General features: G+C 37.1%; 7 protein-coding genes and 2 pseudogenes across 8 annotated transcripts in view; 1 reads left to right on the top strand and 8 right to left on the bottom strand.

Annotated features, from left to right (window-relative positions):
• Positions 1–406, bottom strand: part of LOC104756191 (tetraspanin-11-like) — a 2,337-nt gene extending 1,931 nt beyond the window's left edge. The window contains exon 1 of the mRNA XM_010478731.1: positions 5–406. Coding sequence (XP_010477033.1) covers positions 5–270 — 266 coding nt within the window. The 5' untranslated portion in view covers positions 271–406. The remainder of the gene's footprint in view (positions 1–4) is intronic.
• Positions 951–2,040, bottom strand: LOC104756190 (tetraspanin-16-like). Its single transcript, XM_010478730.2, has 2 exons — positions 1,347–2,040; positions 951–1,258 (listed from the first exon to the last, which is right to left on the bottom strand). Exons 1-2 carry the CDS (start codon positions 1,791–1,793, stop codon positions 959–961), a joined length of 747 nt encoding a protein of 248 aa, XP_010477032.1. The 5' UTR covers positions 1,794–2,040; the 3' UTR covers positions 951–958.
• LOC104756189 (2-isopropylmalate synthase 1, chloroplastic) lies at positions 2,040–6,253 on the bottom strand. Its single transcript, XM_010478729.2, has 12 exons — positions 5,316–6,253; positions 4,986–5,199; positions 4,796–4,876; positions 4,266–4,358; positions 4,060–4,146; positions 3,672–3,772; positions 3,409–3,442; positions 3,248–3,322; positions 2,902–2,985; positions 2,692–2,826; positions 2,454–2,599; positions 2,040–2,330 (listed from the first exon to the last, which is right to left on the bottom strand). Exons 1-12 carry the CDS (start codon positions 6,008–6,010, stop codon positions 2,195–2,197), a joined length of 1,881 nt encoding a protein of 626 aa, XP_010477031.1. The 5' UTR covers positions 6,011–6,253; the 3' UTR covers positions 2,040–2,194.
• LOC104756188 lies at positions 6,689–8,459 on the bottom strand (annotated as a pseudogene).
• LOC104756187 lies at positions 8,618–9,076 on the bottom strand. Its single transcript, XM_010478728.2, has one exon. It carries the CDS (start codon positions 9,012–9,014, stop codon positions 8,670–8,672), a length of 345 nt encoding a protein of 114 aa, XP_010477030.1. The 5' UTR covers positions 9,015–9,076; the 3' UTR covers positions 8,618–8,669.
• On the bottom strand, positions 10,447–13,588 carry LOC104756186 (annotated as a pseudogene).
• LOC104756185 (shewanella-like protein phosphatase 2) lies at positions 14,045–15,453 on the bottom strand. Its single transcript, XM_010478726.2, has one exon. The coding sequence runs from the start codon at positions 15,366–15,368 to the stop codon at positions 14,184–14,186; it is 1,185 nt and encodes a 394-aa protein (XP_010477028.1). The 5' UTR covers positions 15,369–15,453; the 3' UTR covers positions 14,045–14,183.
• On the top strand, positions 17,499–21,781 carry LOC104756184. Of its 2 annotated transcripts, XM_010478725.2 has the most exons (15): positions 17,499–17,648; positions 17,735–17,908; positions 18,504–18,594; positions 18,708–18,792; positions 19,026–19,110; positions 19,256–19,325; positions 19,596–19,665; positions 19,875–19,920; positions 20,022–20,271; positions 20,349–20,554; positions 20,645–20,719; positions 20,812–20,881; positions 20,983–21,063; positions 21,162–21,241; positions 21,447–21,781. In XM_010478725.2, exons 2-15 carry the CDS (start codon positions 17,793–17,795, stop codon positions 21,523–21,525), a joined length of 1,404 nt encoding a protein of 467 aa, XP_010477027.1. In that variant the 5' UTR covers positions 17,499–17,648; positions 17,735–17,792; the 3' UTR covers positions 21,526–21,781. The 2 variants fall into 2 exon arrangements, with proteins under 2 accessions (XP_010477027.1, XP_010477026.1); XM_010478724.2 differs by having other exon boundaries at positions 17,499–17,908.
• LOC104756182 overlaps positions 21,839–22,188 on the bottom strand; it is a 5,546-nt gene continuing 5,196 nt past the window's right edge. Inside the window, exon 10 of the mRNA XM_010478722.2 lies at positions 21,839–22,177. Coding sequence (XP_010477024.1) covers positions 21,981–22,177 — 197 coding nt within the window. The 3' untranslated portion in view covers positions 21,839–21,980. The remainder of the gene's footprint in view (positions 22,178–22,188) is intronic.

The raw sequence follows: 22,188 nt of genomic DNA, 5'->3' as shown, positions 1-22,188 counted from the left end.
GAATCCCATCAACGCAACAATGCCCGTGAACAGTATGATCAAGTACGAGACCATTGCGAAGTTTTCCTTGAAACAAGATCCTATCACCCCGATCAGAGACACCACGAAGAGGATGCATCCGGTCGTGAGAAGTGGTGCCCGAATGGCTGATTCACAATCGGTCACGCCTTGATGAACGAACATGTAAATCGAGTAACCAATGGCTGATATGCCCACTAACATCACCAATGTGTTGGCTACACCCACCACGAAATTGCTTACTCGAAACATTTTTTAGAAATTTTTCTTTCTCTGATGGATGAATTTGAATAAAGATTAGATAGAGAGAGAGAGGTTTCTTCTGGTTAGATAATTTGATAATTGTGTTTTGTAACGTTTTCGTGTGTGTGTTTTTAAGTGTGTGGAGTCGTGGTTATTGGGAAAGAGGGAACGGTTGGTTTTTTGGGTAGTGGGGGAGAATGAGATTAGTGGAGATTAATTTAGCCATTGGTTTTTAGTTTATACCACTGGGGGAGTTAGAAAGCGTGTGAGGGTTAAGAAGATCCCTTTAGTTTAGAGAGAGACTCGTTAAATTAGATTTTGACTATTTCTCATTCCAACGTCACTTAAGACTATTTAAACTATGGCATTTATAGGGATTTTTTTGAATCCAAAAGCATGTTGGGAAAACTATATTTAGGTTTAATATACAATTAAAAAAAAAAATTGCTAAATTTTTGACGACATTAGTCCCTGGAGATTTTCTTCTTAATTATTGCTTTTATAAGCTCAAAAAAAAAAATTATGAAACTCCAAACCATATTTTAATATCCAATTTTACGATTAATATTTTCTCAACAGTTTGAGTTTTCCAGATTTTGAAGATCCTATCATAAGTTTTGTTTAGGTTTATACAATAAACCAAAAAAGAAAAAAACTAGGATTATCATGTACATTTGAGGCTAGGAAAATGAAATTTTCAAGTATAATGGCCTCGATAATCATCGGGCTCATCGAAAGTGTCAAAAATGGACTTGGCAATGGCGAGGCTGACACAAACGAGAAATAGTGAAGGATAAGAGAACATGGAGAGATATTTCCATTGATGAACTATGGCTTTTAAGATGCTCAGCTCGCAACCTCTGCAACTCAGACAGTATTCGTATGAGCAATCTTCAGGAACATGGTTCTCTACGTGTTGATGTTTCCAACTCCATTCTCCTGGCTTCCCGAACATTGTCCTCTCTCCACATCCTTTTGGTTGTGCGCAGCAATACTTCTGCATGTATTTCATCATCATTACTAGAGGTTGATCATCATACAGGAATGAATGAATTAGATGAGATGAGATGACATAAGTACTTTACCCAAACATTGCTGTTTAGGCTGGCATTGTAGTTACAGTTATGGTTATGAATGATGCAGTCTGTGGCTTTTGCAAGTTTACTTGCCGGGACCAACTGACCGACCAGTTGCTTGGCGGTTCGCTTATCCTCGGCCGGGTTCTTGGCGATTCCAAAGGTTGTATTGTAGATGAAACACTTTAAAGAGTAGCCAGCAAGGACAATGCATACGAATATCATTGCATATATGTAAGTTGTGAACATACGTTTGGAGCGAAAGCAGATTGCGTAAAGAGCAAACTGAGGAATCACCAGCAAGAGCAAACCAATGACAATGAAACTGCCATCCGTCTCTCGGATACATTTTGAGACTGTTTTTCTATAATATAAACCTGTTCCCGTCATAGTTAATCCCATGCATATGAGGATTATGGTCGCCATTGTTAGGAACCCAGTTCTTAGCTCAGACATTTCCTTCTTTTCCTGTTTTATCGAATCCCCAAATCCAATAATCTAAAAAGACTCGGTGGAGGAGATTTCTGTTTAAATACCTGGTGATATATGAAGAGGTTGCAAAAAAGAGAAAGAATCATGAACAGAGAGGTATCAGGTGTTTTTTCAAAAAAAAAATTAAGACCTTAATTAGTTTAGTATGAGGACAGCTTTTTGGAAAAGGTTAAAACTGTTTAAACGGTTGGTTGACTCTAAAACCCATTATTTCTAAATATAGAAATTTTAGTTACATATAGTACACAAACTCTTCTGACATGCAACTTTGATAAACAACAAGCAAACTCTGAAACTCCGGTTATGTACTTGAAAATAACCTAACTTCTGTCTGACTTTTGAGATTTGCCGGAAAGGGTTTTTATTCAGGCAGGGACTCTGTTTTTTTGAGAAGGGATTTTTGTGGGGGAGGAGTTTTCTTTGAAGTCCATCATTTTGTTCAAAGCTCCAACATAAGCTTTGACGCTTGACACCACAATATCTATTTCTGATCCCGTTCCACTGCCAAACACAAGACAGCCCGTTGCGTGTTATAACTACTACTCGAGCAAGAATAACAAAAAAAAAAAACATGCGGCTAAATCGATCCGGTTTGAATGAGATATGGAGAGAGAGGATTTTTACCTGAAGGTCCTTAGAACTTCCTCACCGGTTATTGCATTTGTAGATGAGTATTTGTTGCTTCCGCGGATGAGAACTCGAGTCGTAGCGATAGCATCAATGCCTTCTGTTACTGCATTCATCGAGTACTCAAGCAGCGTCGCTGGTTCCTATAGAGGAAAAAAAGGTTTTTAAGTGACCGATAATCCATAGGTGAATTTTATCTGTACATGAGAGAGCCTCAATTGTGTATAAAAAGCACCTTTACGATAAGATCGACTGCCTTGTAAGCTGAATCGACAGGCCCGGTTCCCATAGAACAGGCGACATGCTCTTTGCCATCAGCGTCAGCAAGTTTTACAGTTGCTGTTGAAAGCCCGAGAGTTCCACAAGTTATCTGCATTCCACTTTTAAGTAAATGAGTATAGGCTACAAGAAAATGAAAAAGAAAACAGCTTGATCCGAATTTCACCTGAATGTCCAGGAGTTTCCACACGGCTTCAGGCTGGAAAACTTCATCAGATACTAAAGCTATTATGTCCGCATCGGTAACTCTCTGGATCAGTAAGGGAACATATACGATCAGGAGACAATACATGAACCCTCAAGAGCACTAAAATAATAGAAAGAGCAATCCTCTTTCATCTTCCTCTATAACTAACGAAACAAAGTATGTACAAATGGATTCACATTTCAAATTAGCCACGGAAAGTGGCTAAGGTCTTATGAAGTTTGAAAAATGGCTGTGAAGCTCATACTTGAAATTGAAAACGTGAGCTAGACGTTTGAATACATAACAACATAACCAGAACAATTACCTTTTTCTGCTCAGCCACAGTTTTGAAGCGCCAGAAAATTGTACTTAGCTGTTCATCATCTAAATCATAACCAAGCTGGAAACGTAGGAAAGATAAGAGGACATTAGTGTCTCACACGAAGAAACCGAGTATGTGTATTGATTGGTAAGATTAATGTGTACCTCAGTCAAACGGTCTTTCAGCGCATGACGTCCACTGCATAATATTATATCCAAGCAAAAGCAAAAACCAACAGTTAAGACTTCAGGTTATGAACACATGTTGTCAAAAAAGTTGATGCCTAATAATGTCTTAAAATGTTCAACGTCTCAGGCGAATTATGTAGAGTATATCCACCAATTACAGGCTAGTGGCATTGTCTGAACAAGTCAAAGAAAATATGGGAGTTTATAGGCAAAACAGACTAAACAAGAAAGACACATACCTGAGCTTCCCCAAAACAATGCCAGCATCATTTGATCGTTCGAGCCCAATTTCTTCGGGACAAATAATTTCATATGTACCCTTGTGTTTCAGCATTCCATCCTAAAAGAAGCATGAAAAGTCATTAAGTGCAACAGCAACAATAATGAAGACGAAAACAGTAGAGTTCTGCAGGAGGCTGAAAGAGTGAACATGCAAGCCGAAAGAGTTTGAGCTTTAATATGGTCAATGGATCTTGAGAGATCAAACCATAAGCATACTGTGTGAAAGGCTACAGCCTATGCGTAGCGATAAAAAACAGATGAGGTAACTTTTAATGTTTCTCAAAGAATAATCTCATCACAGAAATAATCAAATACATTTTATAAAGATGATTTTTATGAACGGACCTGATGAATACCACTTTCATGCGCAAAGGCATTCGCTCCTACAATAGCCTTATGGGGCTGTGTCTGCATTCCAGTGTACTCTTCAACCTGAGAATCAATCCACCAATTATGAGACACCTTATATCGAAATCTACAAACTTTTTCCCCTTCTTAAGAAAATTAGTATTTGTTTTTACAATGTAAAGAATTAAGTTCAGAAGTGGTACCATCTTGCTTGTCATAACAATGTGCCGAGTATCAAGTCCAGTATATAGACCTCCTAAAACATGATCTCCACGGCATTTTATGGCCATCACAACCTACACTTACACGACAATCATAAGGTAAGGATTAAGTATCCCAATACAGCTCAAGCAGAATATAAACTGAAAGTCTTAAATTGACAACCCCTTCCCTGAGACAAAAAATCCAATTAGCCATCTTTTCACCCAATAACTAAATTTACCTCCACATGTTCTTTTTCCGGAAATTGTAGCCAATGCTATACTAAGACTCATTACTTAGACATTTGGGCTTGAAAAATCTTACTAGGGCACACTATTCCAGATTTTTCACTGCTACTAATTATGAAAAAGTCCTACTCGATTCTACTCAATTGTCTTGCCTCACAATATATGCCTCCTACACCAGTAACACCACACTAAGAATCTTTTGGCTTACTCATTTCAAGACCACAAAAAAGATTTCACTACAGGAGAAAGGTTCACATGTTTTGACAAATTAACAAAACTCTGACCTCTTCCAGTGAAGCGTTTCCAGCTCTTTCACCGATTCCATTGATTGTCACTTCCACCTGTCTTGCACCTGCATGTGCTCCCTGAATTGGAAAAAGTTATCACACACACTCACACACACACGCACATTAGCATTATATACTTACAACAATTTAAATTAGCTTAAGTTGTTCCAAGTAGAAAAAGACATACAGATAAAGTGTTGGCGGTAGAGAGTCCAAGATCATTCTGACAATGCGTTGAGATGATAACATTTTCGATCCCTGGAGTATTGGCTTTGATATCAGCAATCAATTGACCAAACTCAATAGGTAAAGTAATACCAACAGTATCAGGTATGTTGAGTGTTGTTGCTCCAGCTTTAATCACTTCACCAAGAATCTCGTATAAGTACTCTCTCTCCGATCTAAAAAGAACAAAAAAAAAACATCTTTACAATAACCAACAAAAGAAAAAGAGGAATCTTTGCTAAGGAATCGAATCTTAGCTTCACAATCAAAGATTAGAATATAAACAACGAACCTTCCTGCATCTTCTGGACTGAACTCGACGTCTTCACAACCCAAGCTCCTCGCAAATCTAACCATATTCCTAGCAATCTCAATGACCTCTGCTTTAGTTTTCTTCAGTTTATGCTCCAAATGAATATCACTGGTAGCGATAAAAGTATGGATCCTAGGCCGTTTAGCATACTTGACAGCATCCCAAGCCCTCTCAATGTCCTTCTTATTGCACCTAGAGAGTCCACAGATGACCGGAACATAGCCATTCTCATCAACAGTGTTTCCAATAGTCTCAGCTATAGTCTTAACCGCTTCAAAATCATCTTTTGACGCGGCGGGGAAGCCGGCCTCGATAATGTCAACGCCGAGTTTAGCTAGCTGACGAGCGATGTCGAGCTTTTCCTTGGAAGTGAGTGTAGCGCCTGGAGACTGTTCACCGTCTCGTAGAGTCGTATCGAAGACACGGACGTAGTTGGGATCGGAAATGCGGTTGGGGATGTATTCGGGACGGCGACGGAGAGGGATGTGAGGTGGGAGAGGAGAAGGATCTGAGATTGAGCATGAGAGGCGAAGGGTTTGGCTTCGGAGAGAGATGGAACAGTGACGGGAAGGTTGGACTCGGAATGAGAAAGGTGTTGTTGGCTTTGAGGAGAAGGTGGGAAGAGAAGGAGTTGTTGATAAGAGATTAGGGTTTCTCAGAAGCGAAGACGCCATTGCAGGACACACAGAGAGAGAGAGAGAGAGAGAGAGAGAGATGAAGGTTTAACAACGTGGCGGCGGTGGCGGCTTTGAGGAGAAGGTGGGAAGGGAAGGAGTTGTTGATTAAAGATTAGGGTTTCTCAGAAGCGAAGACGCCATTGCAGGACACACAGAGAGAGAGAGAGAGAGAGAGAGAGAGATGAAGGTTTAACAACGTGGCGGCGGTGGCGGCTAAGTTTGATCCAGCACTATCTCTGCTCGTCACTCTTCTATTTATTTATTTATTTATTGAGAAAAAGTATATATTTTTTTTTTGTCCCACTTGAAATTTTCTCCCTAAAATGTTAATTTTTGTGCTATAGTCAAACTGGAATTATAAAATGTTTTTTAACGACCAAAATGATCTAAATGTGCTGCTGAGTGCTGACACAGCTGTGTGTGTTCATAGATAAGTTTATGACCAAAAGTTTGCTGATGGATAAGATTATGATCAACGTGTGCTGAATGCTGATGGATAAGTTTGTGCTGTGCGACAGTATGTTTGCAGATGTTTGAAACTACAAAGAGATACTCGGTTTGGTCATAAACTTATCTATGCAAACAGATTTGAAATGCAAACTTCACATATCTCATTACCAGTTTGTATTTTTTCCCCTGTTTCAAAATTGCTTGCATTTGTGTGAAGCAGATATGGACCAATCAAGGAGTTTATCTTTAATCTAAAATTGTATTGATAAACTTATATTGGAATGATACAAGAGTGTTCTACTTAGCTACAAAACCAACCACAAAATTTTCTAGACCCTGATGGTTGGACCGGTATATGATCCGGGACGCATGTGAAGATCATCAGGTGTGTCGATCTGTACAAGCCAAGCGTATTCGTCTTCCTTTCCTTCAACCCTCTTCATTCCTTCCTCCAATGCTATTATCATCATCAATCAAAGAGAAGAAAAAACAACCGGTAAAGTAATGTTCTTCTGAAGGAAAAGATAGTAGTCGAGAGAGAAAGTTTGTATACCGAAGGTGGAAAACGGATAGTCCATGTAATAACTACAACTCCTGCCTACACTTTCTTTGTAAGGAGGCGTGAGAACGTCGAGCACCGCACATGGAGTAAGCGCAGTAAAGAAATGGAGATTGCCTCCAGTCTTTGGGTACAACACTGGTATCTCTGACTGAGGTGTTATCACTTTGTCACTCACTAATCTTGCCAACCTTGCTGTTACAAGTAGTAGTTGCAAGAAGTCTTAATTATCATCAATCGCAAAAAGTGATAACTGAGATGAGAAAAAAGGATTAATCTGGAAGAGAACCGGGCACACCTTTGTCTTGTGAGATAATACATGGAGGCTCGACCCAATCGTAAGCTTTAACATGAAGTGATCCATAGAGGATTTTGCTAAACACAGTCATCTCTGGATGGTCATGTAATGGAATTACTGAAGATGTTGGGAAGCAGAAGATACACATCTGAAGAAGAGCAAAATAAACACTTTTTGTGTTTAGGCTTTCTTGATTGATCACAATAAAAGAGTTCAGTACCAATCAAAGACTTACTGTAAAAGTATCACATTCATGTATGTCTAAGAATGTTATAGGTTGTGCCCATCGTCCTACTCTGTTAAATCGGCTAACACCGGAAACCCCATAGCCTCGATCATCGTCTTGAGCTTCCTCTTGAAGCCCAACATCTGCAGGACTAACTGAGTCTGCGCACAAAATTGACCAAAAAACCAATCACTAACTGAGTCTGCGCACAACAGAACAAGATTGTATCTCTTCTCTAAGCAGAACATATAAAAACTTCAACTTTCACCCCCAATGAACCCTAAAATCACTGATCCTTATAGTCCCTTTAATGTACAATAGATTAGATTGATGCATCTCTTCTCTAAACCATAAATCTCATCATGTATATACATAAAGTTTCAACCTTTGCATATTCCTCAGCGACTCTTAACGATTTCAAATTGTGAATTTTGCAATTGCCCAGATTTAGTGGGATTCACACAAGTCAAATGAGCTATTCATGATAAACCCTTATCAACCAAATCTTTCTAAATCACTACCAATATCACTAATTCAATCAAAACCAGCAGAAACTGCAAAACCCCTATCCGCAATCCGAGAAGAAATCAAACAGAGACAGAAGAAGAAAGAGAAGAAAAAAGTACCCAAGACAGAGCATAGTTTTTGGACAGTCATGGAAGCAGAGCTTTGCCAGTGAAAGTCTCCTTGCAGAGGTCGTAAAGCTCTTGCACTCTGGGAGAAGAATTCTCCTGATTCCTTGACGCCATGTGAAAGTCTTTCTTGTTCACCAGATTCAACAAAACCTTTTCACCAGCCTTAAACAATCTTGACAACATTCTCCTCTTTTTTCTTGCAAACTTTTGTGTGTCGGTAATTGTTCGAATGTTCTTATCCTGATGAGTGATTAACACATGAGTTAAGTTAGGTGCGTCTCAATCCCTAATCATTAACCTTTATTTTTATATTCAGAAGTTATTTTGCATAAAATTGTCTATTCAGTTGAATTTAATTTGCATTATCTTTTTGTACTTTATTTAGCTAATCGTGTTTCATAAGACTATTATAAAGACAATAACATTGCACAAGAACATCAATTTTTTTTTATTTTCTTTTTTTGGTCAAAGCACAAGAACATCATATATCAATGAAAAGAACAAGATAAACTAGACACGAACTTCGAACCTCCCAACCATCTCTTCAAAACGTACTCCTTCACTTTCTTCTCATCATTTCCAAAGACATTACACATCGCCTTAACATAGCGAGATGGGAATTTTCCGGTTATCCTCACAGAGAACATGACGAAACGAGCCATGTCTCTGCACAACGTGTCCATCATAGACTTCTTGGGTTCGAGTGAAAAGCTTGGAGGTTGCGACCTGTCGATGTCTCTTTGAATGCAAGTTTCCTCAGGGTTCAAGGAAGAAGCAGAGATAACCAAGAAGGTTACAAAGAAGACGATGATGATGCTCATGGAAGTCTTCATTGCTCTCTTGCTTCTCCTTTTGTTTTTGTGAAGATACAGAGTGCATAGACATTTATATATAGTGAACAATGGGAGATTTGAAACTTATTTCGGGGGTTTCAAATGATTCATCAGTTTCACTTGGTATTTTGGTCCTCATTGGTAAGGGCGGTTACTTTTGGCTATAAAGACTTTGACTTTAAAATTTTAGGTGAAGAGAATTTGGTTATTGATGCTTTCACTGTAGAAACTTTGACTGTTAAAATCATTGTTTACCAACAACTTTTAAAGCTGTACCTGTTATTTTTATAAATATTAATAATAAATATATATTATGTCAAAAATTAATTTATATAACATTTAATGAAAAAAAAATTATTAATGATAAATTAAAATTTTTAAAAATATAAGTCAATCAATTATGATATTTTGTTTGAATACTAATTAAAAACAAACAACTATAAGAATAAGAAATAAATAGGTGTCATCGCCTTCCGAGTGGCCTGCTTTCAAGACATATCTAGACGTTATTGAAGAAGATAATGATGAATTCCTATCATTTTCTGTAGTTCAGATTCCCATATCACATAATAGTAGTGCGGAAAAACTGGCGCGTCGAGCTAGAGTGGAGTCGCATCCAACTAACTTTGTGAACAATTTTCCTTCTAATTGGTTCGTTTGAGCTAATCTTGTATTATGTTGGCAAAAAAAAAAGTAAGTAATTGAAGTTGTAGACATCAATTTATTAACTTATTAATTTTTCAATAATACAAAGATAGTAATAATACCAATAGTCAATATAAAATTTCGCTTACAATATTTTGATTTTTTTTTTGTTTTTGGTGATTGATTATTCTGGCAGATATCAATACTGTCTTTAAATTTTTTTAATGTTTTTTTTTCTATTAAGTAGTTATATGAGCAGTCAAAAATCCATTAACCACTAATCAATGCATTGTTTGAATATTATTCTCTTATTAATAATGAATTTCATAAACTTTTTATAGTATTATTAGGGATGATGATGAAAAAATAGATCTTTAAAATATTTAATTTATAAATTAATTTATAAAAATAAGAATAATTAATTTATAAAAATAAATCTTTAAAAATAGATTTGAAATAGATCTTAAAAGAAAGAGAAAAAAATAAGAATAATTAATTTATAAAAATATGTAAAATATTTATATATACTTTTGGAGAGCTTTTAAATATAAAAGGGTGAAAAAAAAAATGTTTTTAAAAAAAATTAGTTTTAAAACATGAATTTGAAGCTTTAAGAAAACAAGGAAAAAAAAAGTGACTTTCAAAACTTAAAAAAAAAATAAAAACCAAAAAAAGTCTGATTGACAAAAAAAAATGGAATTCAAAATTTTAAACATTTTTAAAGTCTTAAAAGTAGGTTACCCAATCAAGGCTTTTTATCGGTTTGGTTTATATTGATTACACAAACAACAAAAAGCTTTACTGTAACATTGATGTTTGTATCGTCTGAACATTAACACATTAAATAATGATCTGACTAAGAGCTACTAATGCATCTGTTTTCACCAATTTGATTATTAATTATAGTCCTATTTACCAGTAGTCTCCACAAGAACAAAACCCATTCTTGAATGATGAAATCTTTTGTTGTCCCTCACAACTATTTCCCTTCCCATGACCTTGGAGATCAACTTCGCTGCATTGTGACAGTCCACACAAATCCTTAGGTTCTTGTAAACTCTTAGAGTTGTTCCCTCCGAAGTTTTAATCAACCCGTAGGTAATAGCAAGCTTCTCGCTGTGTCCCCTTAACTGTTCAATCTTCTCCTCTTCACTTAGATCATGTTGTACTGAACTTGTGTCTGGTCTGTACCCCATCTTCCATATCTTCATCCCCAATATACTCCAAAGACTTTTGATTTCCTCGAAACCACCTGAATAACTTTCACCAGCAACAAAGCTAAAAACCTTTCCATTTAGTTCGATCCAGGAGCATCCAGCATTCTTTCGCAAACTCATATCCCTCATCTTCTGCCTCACTTTTCTCACATCATCCCATTTCCCCAATCCTGCATATAAGTTGGAAAGCAGAACATAATTCTCAGGTTTTTTTGGTTCTAGTTCGAATAATTTGGCAGCAATTTTCTCCCCCATCTCCAGCTTTCCATGGATTCTGCATGAGCTGAGCAGAGAATTCAAAATTCCAACGTCAGGTTCCTCAGACATCTCTTCTTCAGCAACCCTTAGCGCCTTGTCTAGTTGCCCTGCTCGGCCTAACATGTCAATGATACAAGCATAATGCTTTAAATTTGGCTTAATCCCAAAAGATGACTTCATCTGATCCAGATATCTCAGCCCTTCATGGATCAGACCACTGTGGTTGCAAGCCGTTAGAACACCTAAGAAAGTTAAGTCATCAGGGTTGTGACCTGTTCTTTGCATCTCTTCAAAGAGATCGATAGCCTCTTTTGCAAGCCCATGTATTCCATATCCCATAATAATAGCATTCCAAGATGCTCCGTTTTTCTCTTTCAAGCCATGAAAAACCTTTAATGATTGCATTATAGAACCATTCTTGGCATACAAATCAATCATAGAACATGCAATAAACGCATTTTGCTCGAGGAGGCGCTTCAAAACGTAAGCATGTGCTTCTCTTCCCAGTCGAAGAGAAGGTAGCAGAGAACACGCACCAAACACAGTCATCATAGAAATCTCACAAGGCTGGATTCCATGTAAAACCATTTGTCTAAAGTAACCCAAAGCTCTCTCAGGAAATCCATTCTGAAGGTAACCAGTCATTACACTATTCCAAGATACTAAGCTTTTATCTTCTATCGCATCAAATAATACCTGTACTTTGCATAGCTCCTTGCAATGAATGTATATCGAGAGTACTGACATATAAACAAACAAATCTCTTTCTAACCGATTTCGGATTATAAACCCATGCACTTCTTTTCCCAATCGCAGAGATTTTAGTTGAGAACAAGCTGAAAGAAGACTACAAACAGTAAAAACATCAGGTAGCAATCCAGAATATTTCATCTGCAAATAGGCATCCAAAGACAACCTAGGATCACTGTTCTGAGCATAGCCGCCAATCAAAGCATTCCAAGAGTTCACTGTTTTACTCCTTATTCCATGAAACATACGTTGGGCATAACTCAGTGAGCCACACTTTGCATAAGAAGAAACAAAGGCATTGGCTACCAATTCATCGTGTATAAATTCTTGTTTTAAGGAGTAACAATGAAGCTCCTTCAAGCTCGGTAAGACTGTTTCACTGATACAAACTGGCACTGCATTTAGAATGGTTACATTGTCCACTCTGACATCTTCACTTTCAACCAGCATCTGTCTCAGAAGATCAAACGTCCCATGTATGTCCCCCTCAGCTGAAAAGCCTCCTACCATTGTATTCCAAGAAACCACATTCTTATAATCGTTCAACTTAAAGATCATTTGTGCATCAGTTATGCAACCGCACTTGGCATACATGTCCATTAAGGCATTGTTAACAACAAGTTCCTTGTCCAAATTCAGTTTCACCGCCCACCCATGAACACCTTTTCCCACCCCTGAATCCCTTTCCCTTGCACAAACCGGCAACACGGTAATAACCGTAGCAACATCCGGCATAAACGCACCTTCTTCAATCATTCCCCCAAGAAGCGAGAAACTTTCTTCCGAGAAACCATTATCAGAGAACACTCGAATCATAGAGTTCCAAGATACCAAGTTTCTCTGAGGCATTACATCAAACAGTTTCAAGGCGTGAGTAACAAAACCATGTGTTCCATAGAAAGACACCAACGCATTACCCACAAAAACATCTTCAACCAATCCGGTCTTCAACACTAACCCATGAACCGCAAGCCCGATCCCAACATCAGAAACCCCAGCGCAAGCCTTAATCACACATGGGAAAGTGAAATTATCCGGTAAAAGATCAGTCTTTGAGATCATCTTGATAAACATCTCCAACACTTCATGGTAAAGCTCGTTTCTTGAGTAAGAGCTGATAACAGCATTCCACTGAAACAGATTCTTCCTGGGCAATGAATCAAAAACAAAACGAGAATCATCGGGAGAGCCACACATGGCGTACATGGTGATCACACGGGTGCAGAGAACGTCATCGTTTCTTAACCGGATCGAACCAGAAACCAGCTGGTGTATCTTTCTCCCTATTTCAATGTCTTTTCTCTTCCCAGAAGCTTGTAAGAGAAGCCCGAGAGCTTCTCGGACAAGAAGAAACTCATCACCAGCGAGTTCCTGGACAAGTCGAAAGGACTCGTTGAGGTTTCCGGTTTCACAGAAACTGGAGATCCGGCGAAGGAAATGATTGGCATTGGTAGAATTGGACGAAACGGCGTTGGTACTGTAGACGGCGCGAGGAAAGCTTGACCCTTTACGGCTCCGGCGATAATAAAAAAAAACGGATAATTGTGGCAATGGAAGCAGAACACAAGCCATCAGATAATAATAAGCTTACCTTATCCAAACAAAACACCTTGGTGTAATTTTAGAAACATCAAATGTTTGGTTTCTTGTCTGAGAGTGATTTGATTACATTACCACACGCCATTGAGCGATTCAGTTCAAGGAAGTCAGAATAAGGGGTTATCAAAATCATGTGTTATTGGTTCTATGATTTACAAATACTTTTTAAAATCCCCTGTTATTCATTTAATGATTTGTTTTTGGATTTCAAAATCCATATTATGTTTTATATGGATTTGAATGGATTTGATAGTGTAAAATAGAATGATTGAAATCCAAGGATAAAACATGTTATTTCAAAATCCATCTGTTTTGATTTCTAAAATTTACAATTCCATATGGATTTAGAAATCATCTCTCCAATAACAGCCCCTAAGTCTTTTGAGTAAACCAAAGATCAAATCATTTATAGACCTTTAACAAATGTATTTGAATCAGATATAAGGTTCCATATTGCTAAAAACATTATCTAACTTTCTGAAAACTGAAACCACAATTTATATTATCTAAATTTGAATCAGATATAAGGTTCCATATTGCTAAAAACATTATCTAACTTTCTGAAAACTGAAACCACAATTTATATAATCTAAAGAAGATGTGTTCATACAAAGAATCCGCCAATGCTGAAGTTGCAAAAGGCATGAATCATCTAAACAGAGAGAGTATCAAGCTAGTGTTTTGCTAAAAAGGTCGGTCTTCAAGCTTTGACTTCCACTTGCTTAGGAACATGTTCAGCTGGTAACAGCAACCCGAGACCTGTTTTACTATCAGGAGCTAAATGAGAATATGGATTCTCCTTATACAATGGATTCGATGTCACTATCCGCACACCAGAGTCCCTGCGGATTTCCAAAACCTCAGGCAAACCGTTGGAACATCCCTTGGACATGCCAACATCAATCCTAATGGCTTTATCGTTACAAACACCGTTGATACCAGCGTCCTGGATTGTGTGTCCCATGATCATCCTCTTAACCCCAGGAATAGTGGAAAGAGCATGCTCAAGAGCTGCACAATCACATTTGTGAGCCATCTCTTCCGAGAATTTCCTCAACCAAACTACAGAGTTCCCTCCTCTACAATACGCAGGAGCATGTCTTCCTCCTCCCAACCCGTTAATCCAACCTCTAACCTCCTCGTTTATCCTCTCTAGACCATACTCAATGTGCTCAGCTAAAAGACCACCGTGAACAAACACTGAATCACCAACAACAGCAACCGTTTGATTCCTAGTCAAGAATCTCTTTGCAATAGGACCTTCAGGTCTCAACGCAGCAATCCTAGCTCTAACTCCTTCAAAACAGTCAGCTCTCATACGAGGGAAGCTCATTGGAATGCCTTCATAGATATCCCTAGGTTTATCCAAACCTCTGCATAAAGTCTTCATCTTGTTCCCTAAACAATACCAATCAGCCCAAATCTGAAACTCCTTTAAACCCTTCTTAGTAACATACCTAAAGTCACCTTCTACATTCATAATCTCATGGTTCCCATTCATAGTCAGAACCTTACCTCCTGATCTCTCAGCCTCTCGTTTCAATTTCTCTAAGAAATAAAGTATCTTTATCTCCTCTCCGCCTCTATCTAAGACGTCACCCACCTGAACAACCACCGTGGATCCACCAGTCCATCGGTCGGAAGAATCAATCAGTCCAGCGATCTTGAACGCTTCTCTTGACTTGTCGAGATCGCCGTGGAGATCACCGATGGCAACAAGACGCTCTGGTTCATCGAACCTCGTTTGCTGAGTCTCATCCTGTGGGCTACGGTCTAGGGGCAAGAAGATGCCGGAAACAGAGTAATCAACGAAAGTGTCGACGAAGGAAGAGATGAGATTGGGAATGTTTTTGCAGATTCCGCTAGGGTTTTCTCTGCTTGACATCTCCCCGATTTGTGTGTCCCTTCCCGGATGACGACGAAACGACCAATAGCGTTGGTAAAAAACACACACGATGCTAATAAGCTCTTCGCTTAATTTAAGGGATGTATTCAATAATCTAATACTGTATTCCTACTTATTTGAGTTTTCATCAGATTTTAAATAATTTTGATAATTTTAGATAAGTACTATGATTATAAAATTTTATTAAATCCTATCAAAAATTATAAGATTATGATTATAAAATTTTATTAAATCCTATCAAAAATTATAAGATTTAGATTTTTATATTTTTAACAAAAAAAATCTTTTAAAATTTTCATAATCTCTAAATATTTTTAGATAAATTTGTAATTATTAATTGAATAATAATGGATTTCAAAAAACTTCTAAAAATCGTGATTAAATAACATAAAATATACAAATTTTATTAAATCAATTAAAATGTCAAGTTAAATATACAGTTTAAGAGTTTCCTAAACCAGTCTATTAAAATAATACACAATATAGATATAGATATGTACAATGTGTCTTGTCGTTTAAGGTTGTTGGGCTTCGGATCTCCCAAAAGTTCTCTGGGCTTTCAATTGCAAAAGTTGTCTTCGAATTTTTTTCATGTTAACGAATAACAACAACATGTTATTTCTTTATCCGATGTGCTGTTGTGTTGTTTGACTACAAAGACGTGAATAATATATATCCACTTATTTACAATTTTTCCATGCATCATTGTTGCAAAATTAAGGTATTTAACTAATTAGTATTGATAATAAATAGAAAGAAATAAAAAAAAAAAGAAGGAAAAACAAACCCTAAAACTTATGGAAAGCAATGTATTTTTTTCCACTAGCTAGTTGGTTAAATAATAATTATTGCGCAAGCCCTTTGTTACAATTTTCAAATTTGCGAGCTATAGGTCACTAGATCTTGTACTATACAAGAGTTGCAGATTATGTACATTGGCACTAAAAAACAAGGAAATATAAAACACACAAGATTCACTCCGAGTGTGTCCGTTGAAGATGTGTCAGTTTTTGACAAAACATTAAAAGAGGAAAAAGTTGTGTCAGAGACTCAGAGTATTATTGCAAACCAGTTTAATACTTTACTTTTAGAGCTCAGCTCACCGTCAACGCTCTATTGTTTGTTGTTGTTGTTACTACTCGTGACTCTCCCTGCCAATTATGAAGGTTGTTGGACTAATTTTATAAAATATCAAAGATTTGACACGCTTTAAGCGTTTCTAGTTCTCAACAGTTTTTGTGACTTGGGTCGGGTGAGATTCATTCAAGTGAAAAAATTTTATTTACCCCACCCCACCACACACAAATATACAAAAAGAGGGGGACAACTACAAAATATAATCAATAAGATAAATGCCAATTTGTTTAAAGATATTTTCATCATCAATCGCAATCATATATATATATATATATATAAAGTTTATAAAACAAATTAAGTGGTTTGTTATGTTTATGTGCCAATTTGGATAAGTCACGACTTGCCAAAGAAGAATGAGCGTGAGAGATCGTGTTTTTTATGTGGGTGGGGTCTTCCATTTTTTTTTTTATAATACGATTATAAATTTATATGTTTATTTTCATAATGTTTTGACTTTTAAGTTTTAATACTAGAATGATATTTTATCCCATACTAGTAAACATTATTAATAGCGTTATTTAATTTTAAGTTTCAATTCATAAATTTTTCTTTTGATTCAGTGGAAACAAAACCTTTATCCTTAACACTTTTTTATAAAGAAAAAAGTTAGTTTCTGAAGCCATTATCCCTAATTATTATGACATCAGAATCCATTAAAAAAAACAGATATTAGCGGTTACCTAACATGAGATTAAGGTCTGGTTTCAGTAATTATCCGAATGGTCTCTCCATTCTTTAATAGAGGGGACCTTAATTATGATTATGCTATATTTGAAAGTGAACTAATTAATTAATTAATAGTTAGTTAGCGAAAGTGACATACAGTATAAAAAAGGACATTGAGAACGCGTTTGCGTTTAACTCTAATGGCGTGCAAGCAAAGCTAAAAAAAATAATACTAATCTCTTAAAGGAATCCAAAGGAAATGAGAGAGCAATAAATAATGATTTTGTTTGTTTTTTTGCTTCCAAATAAAAATTTCATAAACTGAGAGAGAGAGAGAGAGAGAGAGAGAGAGAAAAAAAAAATAAAAGAGGAAGCCGGAGAAGAGAGATACACAAGAGAAACAGGGGTCCATCCATTAATAACATAAAAACATTGCAGCAGCATTTCTCGAATAGCGTATTCCCCAATTACTCGACTTTTCAGAGATTGATTGATTCTAAAGAGAGAGATTTGAGAATTTTGTTTTTCTTTTTATCGTATAGGGTAATGGATTTGAATGGAGTAGTATAATTCGTTGTTAGATAGATAGAGATAAAGGGGATGAGTTGTAGAAGAGTGCTCAAGTCGATACAAGCCTTGGCGGCTCATAGTTTACTTTTTTCTTTCACGCTTTTATTGGTGCTTAAGCTTGATCACACCGTCTCTTGCTCATGGTGGTTAGTCTCTTCTTCTCTCTCTCATTTCTCTGAAATTTGGGTGCATGATGACTCTTCTCTGTTCTGATTGGTTCGATTTCGATTTTCATTTTTGAGGGTTGATGAATCGTTTACCTGATTTGATCATTTGGGGATTTTGGATTTTGGGCAGGGACCCTTTTTTTCTTTTTTTCTTGACCCTCTTTGAATTTCGAAGCTTAAAGGTTGTCTCTTTCGTCATGGATGACTGTTTTTTTTTCTTTCTGTACAGAAAGTAAAGTATCAATTTTTATTTTGTTTTTGTGGGTTCAGACAGAGAATTGAGAAAGCAGCTCAGCTCCTTTAACAATCACTGATTCCTTGTTTCTATTTGCCGTTAATAGCAACAAAACCCAATGACGTCAATACAACATTTTGATTGCAATTTTTTGGATACTCATGTCATGTATACAACATTTTGTACCAAATACTGTTAAAATGTTACATCCTTTATCTTAGATGGAGTTTCTCTTTAAAGGATTTAGCTTTTCTCTGACCTTATCAGTTATCTTCATTGCTTTTTCTGTTTTTGTTACAGACTTTGATTGACAAAATCTCTGTTTTTGGTGTTATGTAGGATGGTGTTTTTCCCGCTGTGGGCTTTTCATGCAGTTGTTGCAAGGGGAAGATTCTCTCTTCCTGCTCCTGCTGTTCCACGTAACCGTCATGTATGTTTTTTTTTATGTTCTTACCTCTTTTAGCTAAAATGTTACTCAAAGTCCTTCTTGTGAGTTTTCCAGTTAATTGTCCTGATTTGTATATGATCCCTTTTGGTACACAGTGGGCTCCATGCCATGCCGTTGTCGCTACACCGTTGCTTGTATCATTCGAATTACTCCTCTGTATATACCTCGAGAGTTCTTATGGTAAATTTTTCTTCTTGTAACTTGCTGATTTCTCCCACTTCAGGGGTTTGTTTTGGTGATAAGTATTTGACTATTTGGCATTGGGTATCATTCTCAAAGTCTCGTCTTGCTACTACTGTTTGATTTGAGTTTTCAGATATATGAATGGTTTACTTGGAGGACATAAAAAACGGATTATTTTTTCATTGTTCTCCCATATGATTGGATTGTGATCTTTTCTATCTTAAATGCAGCTCATTGGCCACCAGCGGTGAGTCTGAAGATTGCATTCTTACCTTTATTGGCATTTGAGTTAACGATACTGGTGGACAATTTGAGGTATTAAAATGTTAACTGTTTTGTAAAACTACTTTTATTCTGTTAACTTCTCAAACAAAGACACTCGGTCTATTTGTCTGGTTAACGCATAAAGCTACATCATATAAATTATAAAGTTCCTAATTACTGCAAGCTTTATCTTCAGAATGTGTCGAGCATTGATGCCAGGAGACGATGACAGCATAACTGATGACGCAATATGGGAGGCACTTCCTGTAAGTCCACATGTGTTGCATAATTTCTTTCAAGCCCGGAAGCTTGGTTCAGCTGTTTCAAGTATGAGGAAAGATCAATCTGTCAACCATAAATGAAAAATTCAGTTACACAACTTAGGACTGAGAAAGGAGAACATTTTGACCAATTTCTGTAATTTTCTAGTTTTCACAAACACAGGCTTGGGATTTTCTAATCTCTTGTTCATGGGCGGAGGAAGTTGGTCAGTACTGAATATAAACATTTAAATGCTTTTTCCTTGTTGCCTGCAGCATTTCTGGGTTGCGATTTCCATGGTGTTCACGTTGGCTGCTACGTTTTTTACCCTCCTAAAGCTTTCGGGTAATACTTATCTCTTGAATGCTTCCCTGAATAGCTGTCTTACTGTGTCTGTTTACCTGTTGAAATCATATCTTTCATAGTTCATTTCTTGTATTATTTCAAATAAACTGTGATGTAGTTGCTCGACACATTCTGAAGACACTTGTCATTTTTGTTGATGGGATTATTGTGTTCTTATTCTCCTTTCTTGTATTATTTTAAATACACAGGTGATGTAGTTGCTCTTGGCTGGTGGGACTTATTCATAAATTTTGGGTATGATGCCGTGGTCTTTCTTTGTTTAAGTCTTTAAGAAACACTTGGCTTTTTTACGGTTGTTGGAAATGTTAATGTATGTTTATATGTTGTGCCTGCAGAATTGCCGAGTGCTTTGCTTTTCTTATTTGCACAAAATGGTCCAACCCAGTAATCCATAGAGGTTCACGCGCCCGAGAGACTGCGTCATCTTCCACCACTATCAGATATCTTGACTGGAACAGTGGCCTTGTAGTTGCTCCAGAAGAGGATATCCACCAAGATAGATTGTGCGGTTTGCAAGATATTGGTGGTCATATGTTAAAAATCCCCCTTATTGTATTTCAAGTTGTCCTTTGCATGTATCTAGAGGTATAAACCACATCTCTCTCTTACTTATTATATTGTCTTTGGACAATACTGAAAAGGCAAACGGTTAAAACTTTCAGGGGACTCCTGAAAGAGCTAAGGATATATCTATTCCACTACTGTTTTCTCCTCTATTCCTGTTGCAAGGCCTCGGTGTTCTCTTTGCTGCATCTAAACTCATAGAAAAGATCATCCTCTTACTGCGAGGGGAAGCTGGTCCGGGATTGTACTTTAGATTTGCATCAAGTGCCCATGATTGCTTGGGATTCTTGCACCATGGTTCCAGGTGATAAACACGTTTGTCTGTTTTTCCTAAAAGGTTTTGATTCACAAAATTTAATACTAACAGAAATCAGTAATGCTCTCACCCGCTCAGGCTATTAGGGTGGTGGTCGATTGACGAAGGAAGCCGGGAGGAACAAGCTCGACTGTACTTTGATCGAGAATCTGGGTTAGTTAGTATATCCCAACCTTCTATATGGTCGAAGAACAAAAAATTTAATGGGATCTGCTGAAGATTTCATTATAATATGCTTGGTGCAGGTACAATACTTTTAGTGGTCATCCGCCTGAGATAGTCAAGAAAATGCCAAAGGAAGATCTTGCCGAAGAGGTGACTTTACTTCTCTTTCTTGCATTTTTCTTTTCCAACTCAGTGCTGATATTAGAATTACTTAACTGTTGTTTGCATTCAATCTAATTTGATATCTTTAGGTGTGGAGACTTCAAGCGGCTCTTGGTGAACAAACCGAAATCACAAAATTCAGCCAGCAGGAATATGAAAGACTGCAAAATGTATATGCATTATTAGTTATGATGGTTTTTTAACTCCCCTCTATCTATTTTACTTTTCCCTTTGGCTTAATCCTGTGTCCATGTGTCTTTTACTCCAGGAAAAAGTGCTGTGTAGGGTTTGCTTTGAAAAAGAAATCAGTTTGGTACTGCTTCCATGTAGACACCGCGTTCTCTGCAGGTAACTACTTATATCATAGTATAATAAGTGTAGGCATTGGTTACTCTGTTACTCAATTCGTCTGCAACTACTATATAAAGAAACTAGGAATCTATGAGGTCATATCGGTGTACTTAGTAGGCTACATGTATGAAATGCATATCTGGCCATAACTGACTCGATGTCATTGTTCACAATTTTTGTTTCTGTGCCAATTTTGTTGCAGACTATGTGCAGACAAGTGTACAACGTGTCCGATATGTCGTATAGACATTGAAAAACGACTATCTGTATACGACGTTTGACTATGTCTAACTTTGGCCCATGTTCGTGAGTAGGATTTGAGGTTGATGCTCCAGACAGACATTCCATTTTACCCAAACTGTTCCCAAAACTTCTGATGTTTTTGCTGAATCATTTTATTTGTCTGAATCAGCATCAAGTATAAAGAAAAGTATAGATGTATACATATATGTATTTTTCTTAGGAAACCTCATAAAGTCTCTTACAAACTTTAGCTGTAACATACAAAGTTTGTATATCATCCGTCTCTTTTCGATCGTGTATTCAATTTTACTTTCTGTGGATAAATCAGTGGCTAGTACTTGCTATCGAAAGTGACACTGGCATAAACAGCTTAAAAAAGACCATATCCATATATACACTGTTCGTCTGTTCTAAGCCGATCTCTCATGAACAACATTACAAATAAGACACCACAAACTCTATAAAAACCTAATTTCGTAGTTACCAGATGAGGTCAGCCTGTTTCCATTTTCTTCTTCAGCTTCATCCCTTTCTTATGAACCGTCTGAGTCTGTGTCGGCTCCACGAGCAGCAACCGCGACATCACGTAGGCCAAAAGCTCTTCGCGGTGAGAGAAGGTGAAGTCCAAATGAGCATACTCAAACTCATTGTATGAAACATCAACCCCTGAATCTCTCATCACTCTGTAATGTTTCCTAACC

This window comes from Camelina sativa, chromosome 17 (assembly GCF_000633955.1).
Source record: "Camelina sativa cultivar DH55 chromosome 17, Cs, whole genome shotgun sequence".
NCBI classification, from domain to species: domain Eukaryota; kingdom Viridiplantae; phylum Streptophyta; class Magnoliopsida; order Brassicales; family Brassicaceae; genus Camelina; species Camelina sativa.
This window is presented reverse-complemented; position numbering and strand designations above follow the sequence as displayed.

Coding starts and splice junctions, on each gene's coding strand:
- LOC104756185 (XM_010478726.2), bottom strand. CDS start 15,368: ATGTCAAGCAGAGAAAACCCTAGCGGAATCTGCAAAAACATTCCCAAT.
- LOC104756184 (XM_010478725.2), top strand. CDS start 17,793: ATGAGTTGTAGAAGAGTGCTCAAGTCGATACAAGCCTTGGCGGCTCAT. Junction 20,272..20,348: donor TCCTTTGCATGTATCTAGAG/GTATAAACCACA, acceptor TAAAACTTTCAG/GGGACTCCTGAAAGAGCTAA. Junction 20,720..20,811: donor TACTTTGATCGAGAATCTGG/GTTAGTTAGTAT, acceptor TGCTTGGTGCAG/GTACAATACTTTTAGTGGTC.
- LOC104756189 (XM_010478729.2), bottom strand. CDS start 6,010: ATGGCGTCTTCGCTTCTGAGAAACCCTAATCTCTTATCAACAACTCCT. Junction 3,323..3,408: donor TGAAAGACCGTTTGACTGAG/GTACACATTAAT, acceptor CTACGTTTCCAG/CTTGGTTATGATTTAGATGA. Junction 2,331..2,453: donor GAAGTTCTAAGGACCTTCAG/GTAAAAATCCTC, acceptor TGTGTTTGGCAG/TGGAACGGGATCAGAAATAG.
- LOC104756187 (XM_010478728.2), bottom strand. CDS start 9,014: ATGAAGACTTCCATGAGCATCATCATCGTCTTCTTTGTAACCTTCTTG.
- LOC104756190 (XM_010478730.2), bottom strand. CDS start 1,793: ATGTCTGAGCTAAGAACTGGGTTCCTAACAATGGCGACCATAATCCTC. Junction 1,259..1,346: donor GCCTAAACAGCAATGTTTGG/GTAAAGTACTTA, acceptor AAATACATGCAG/AAGTATTGCTGCGCACAACC.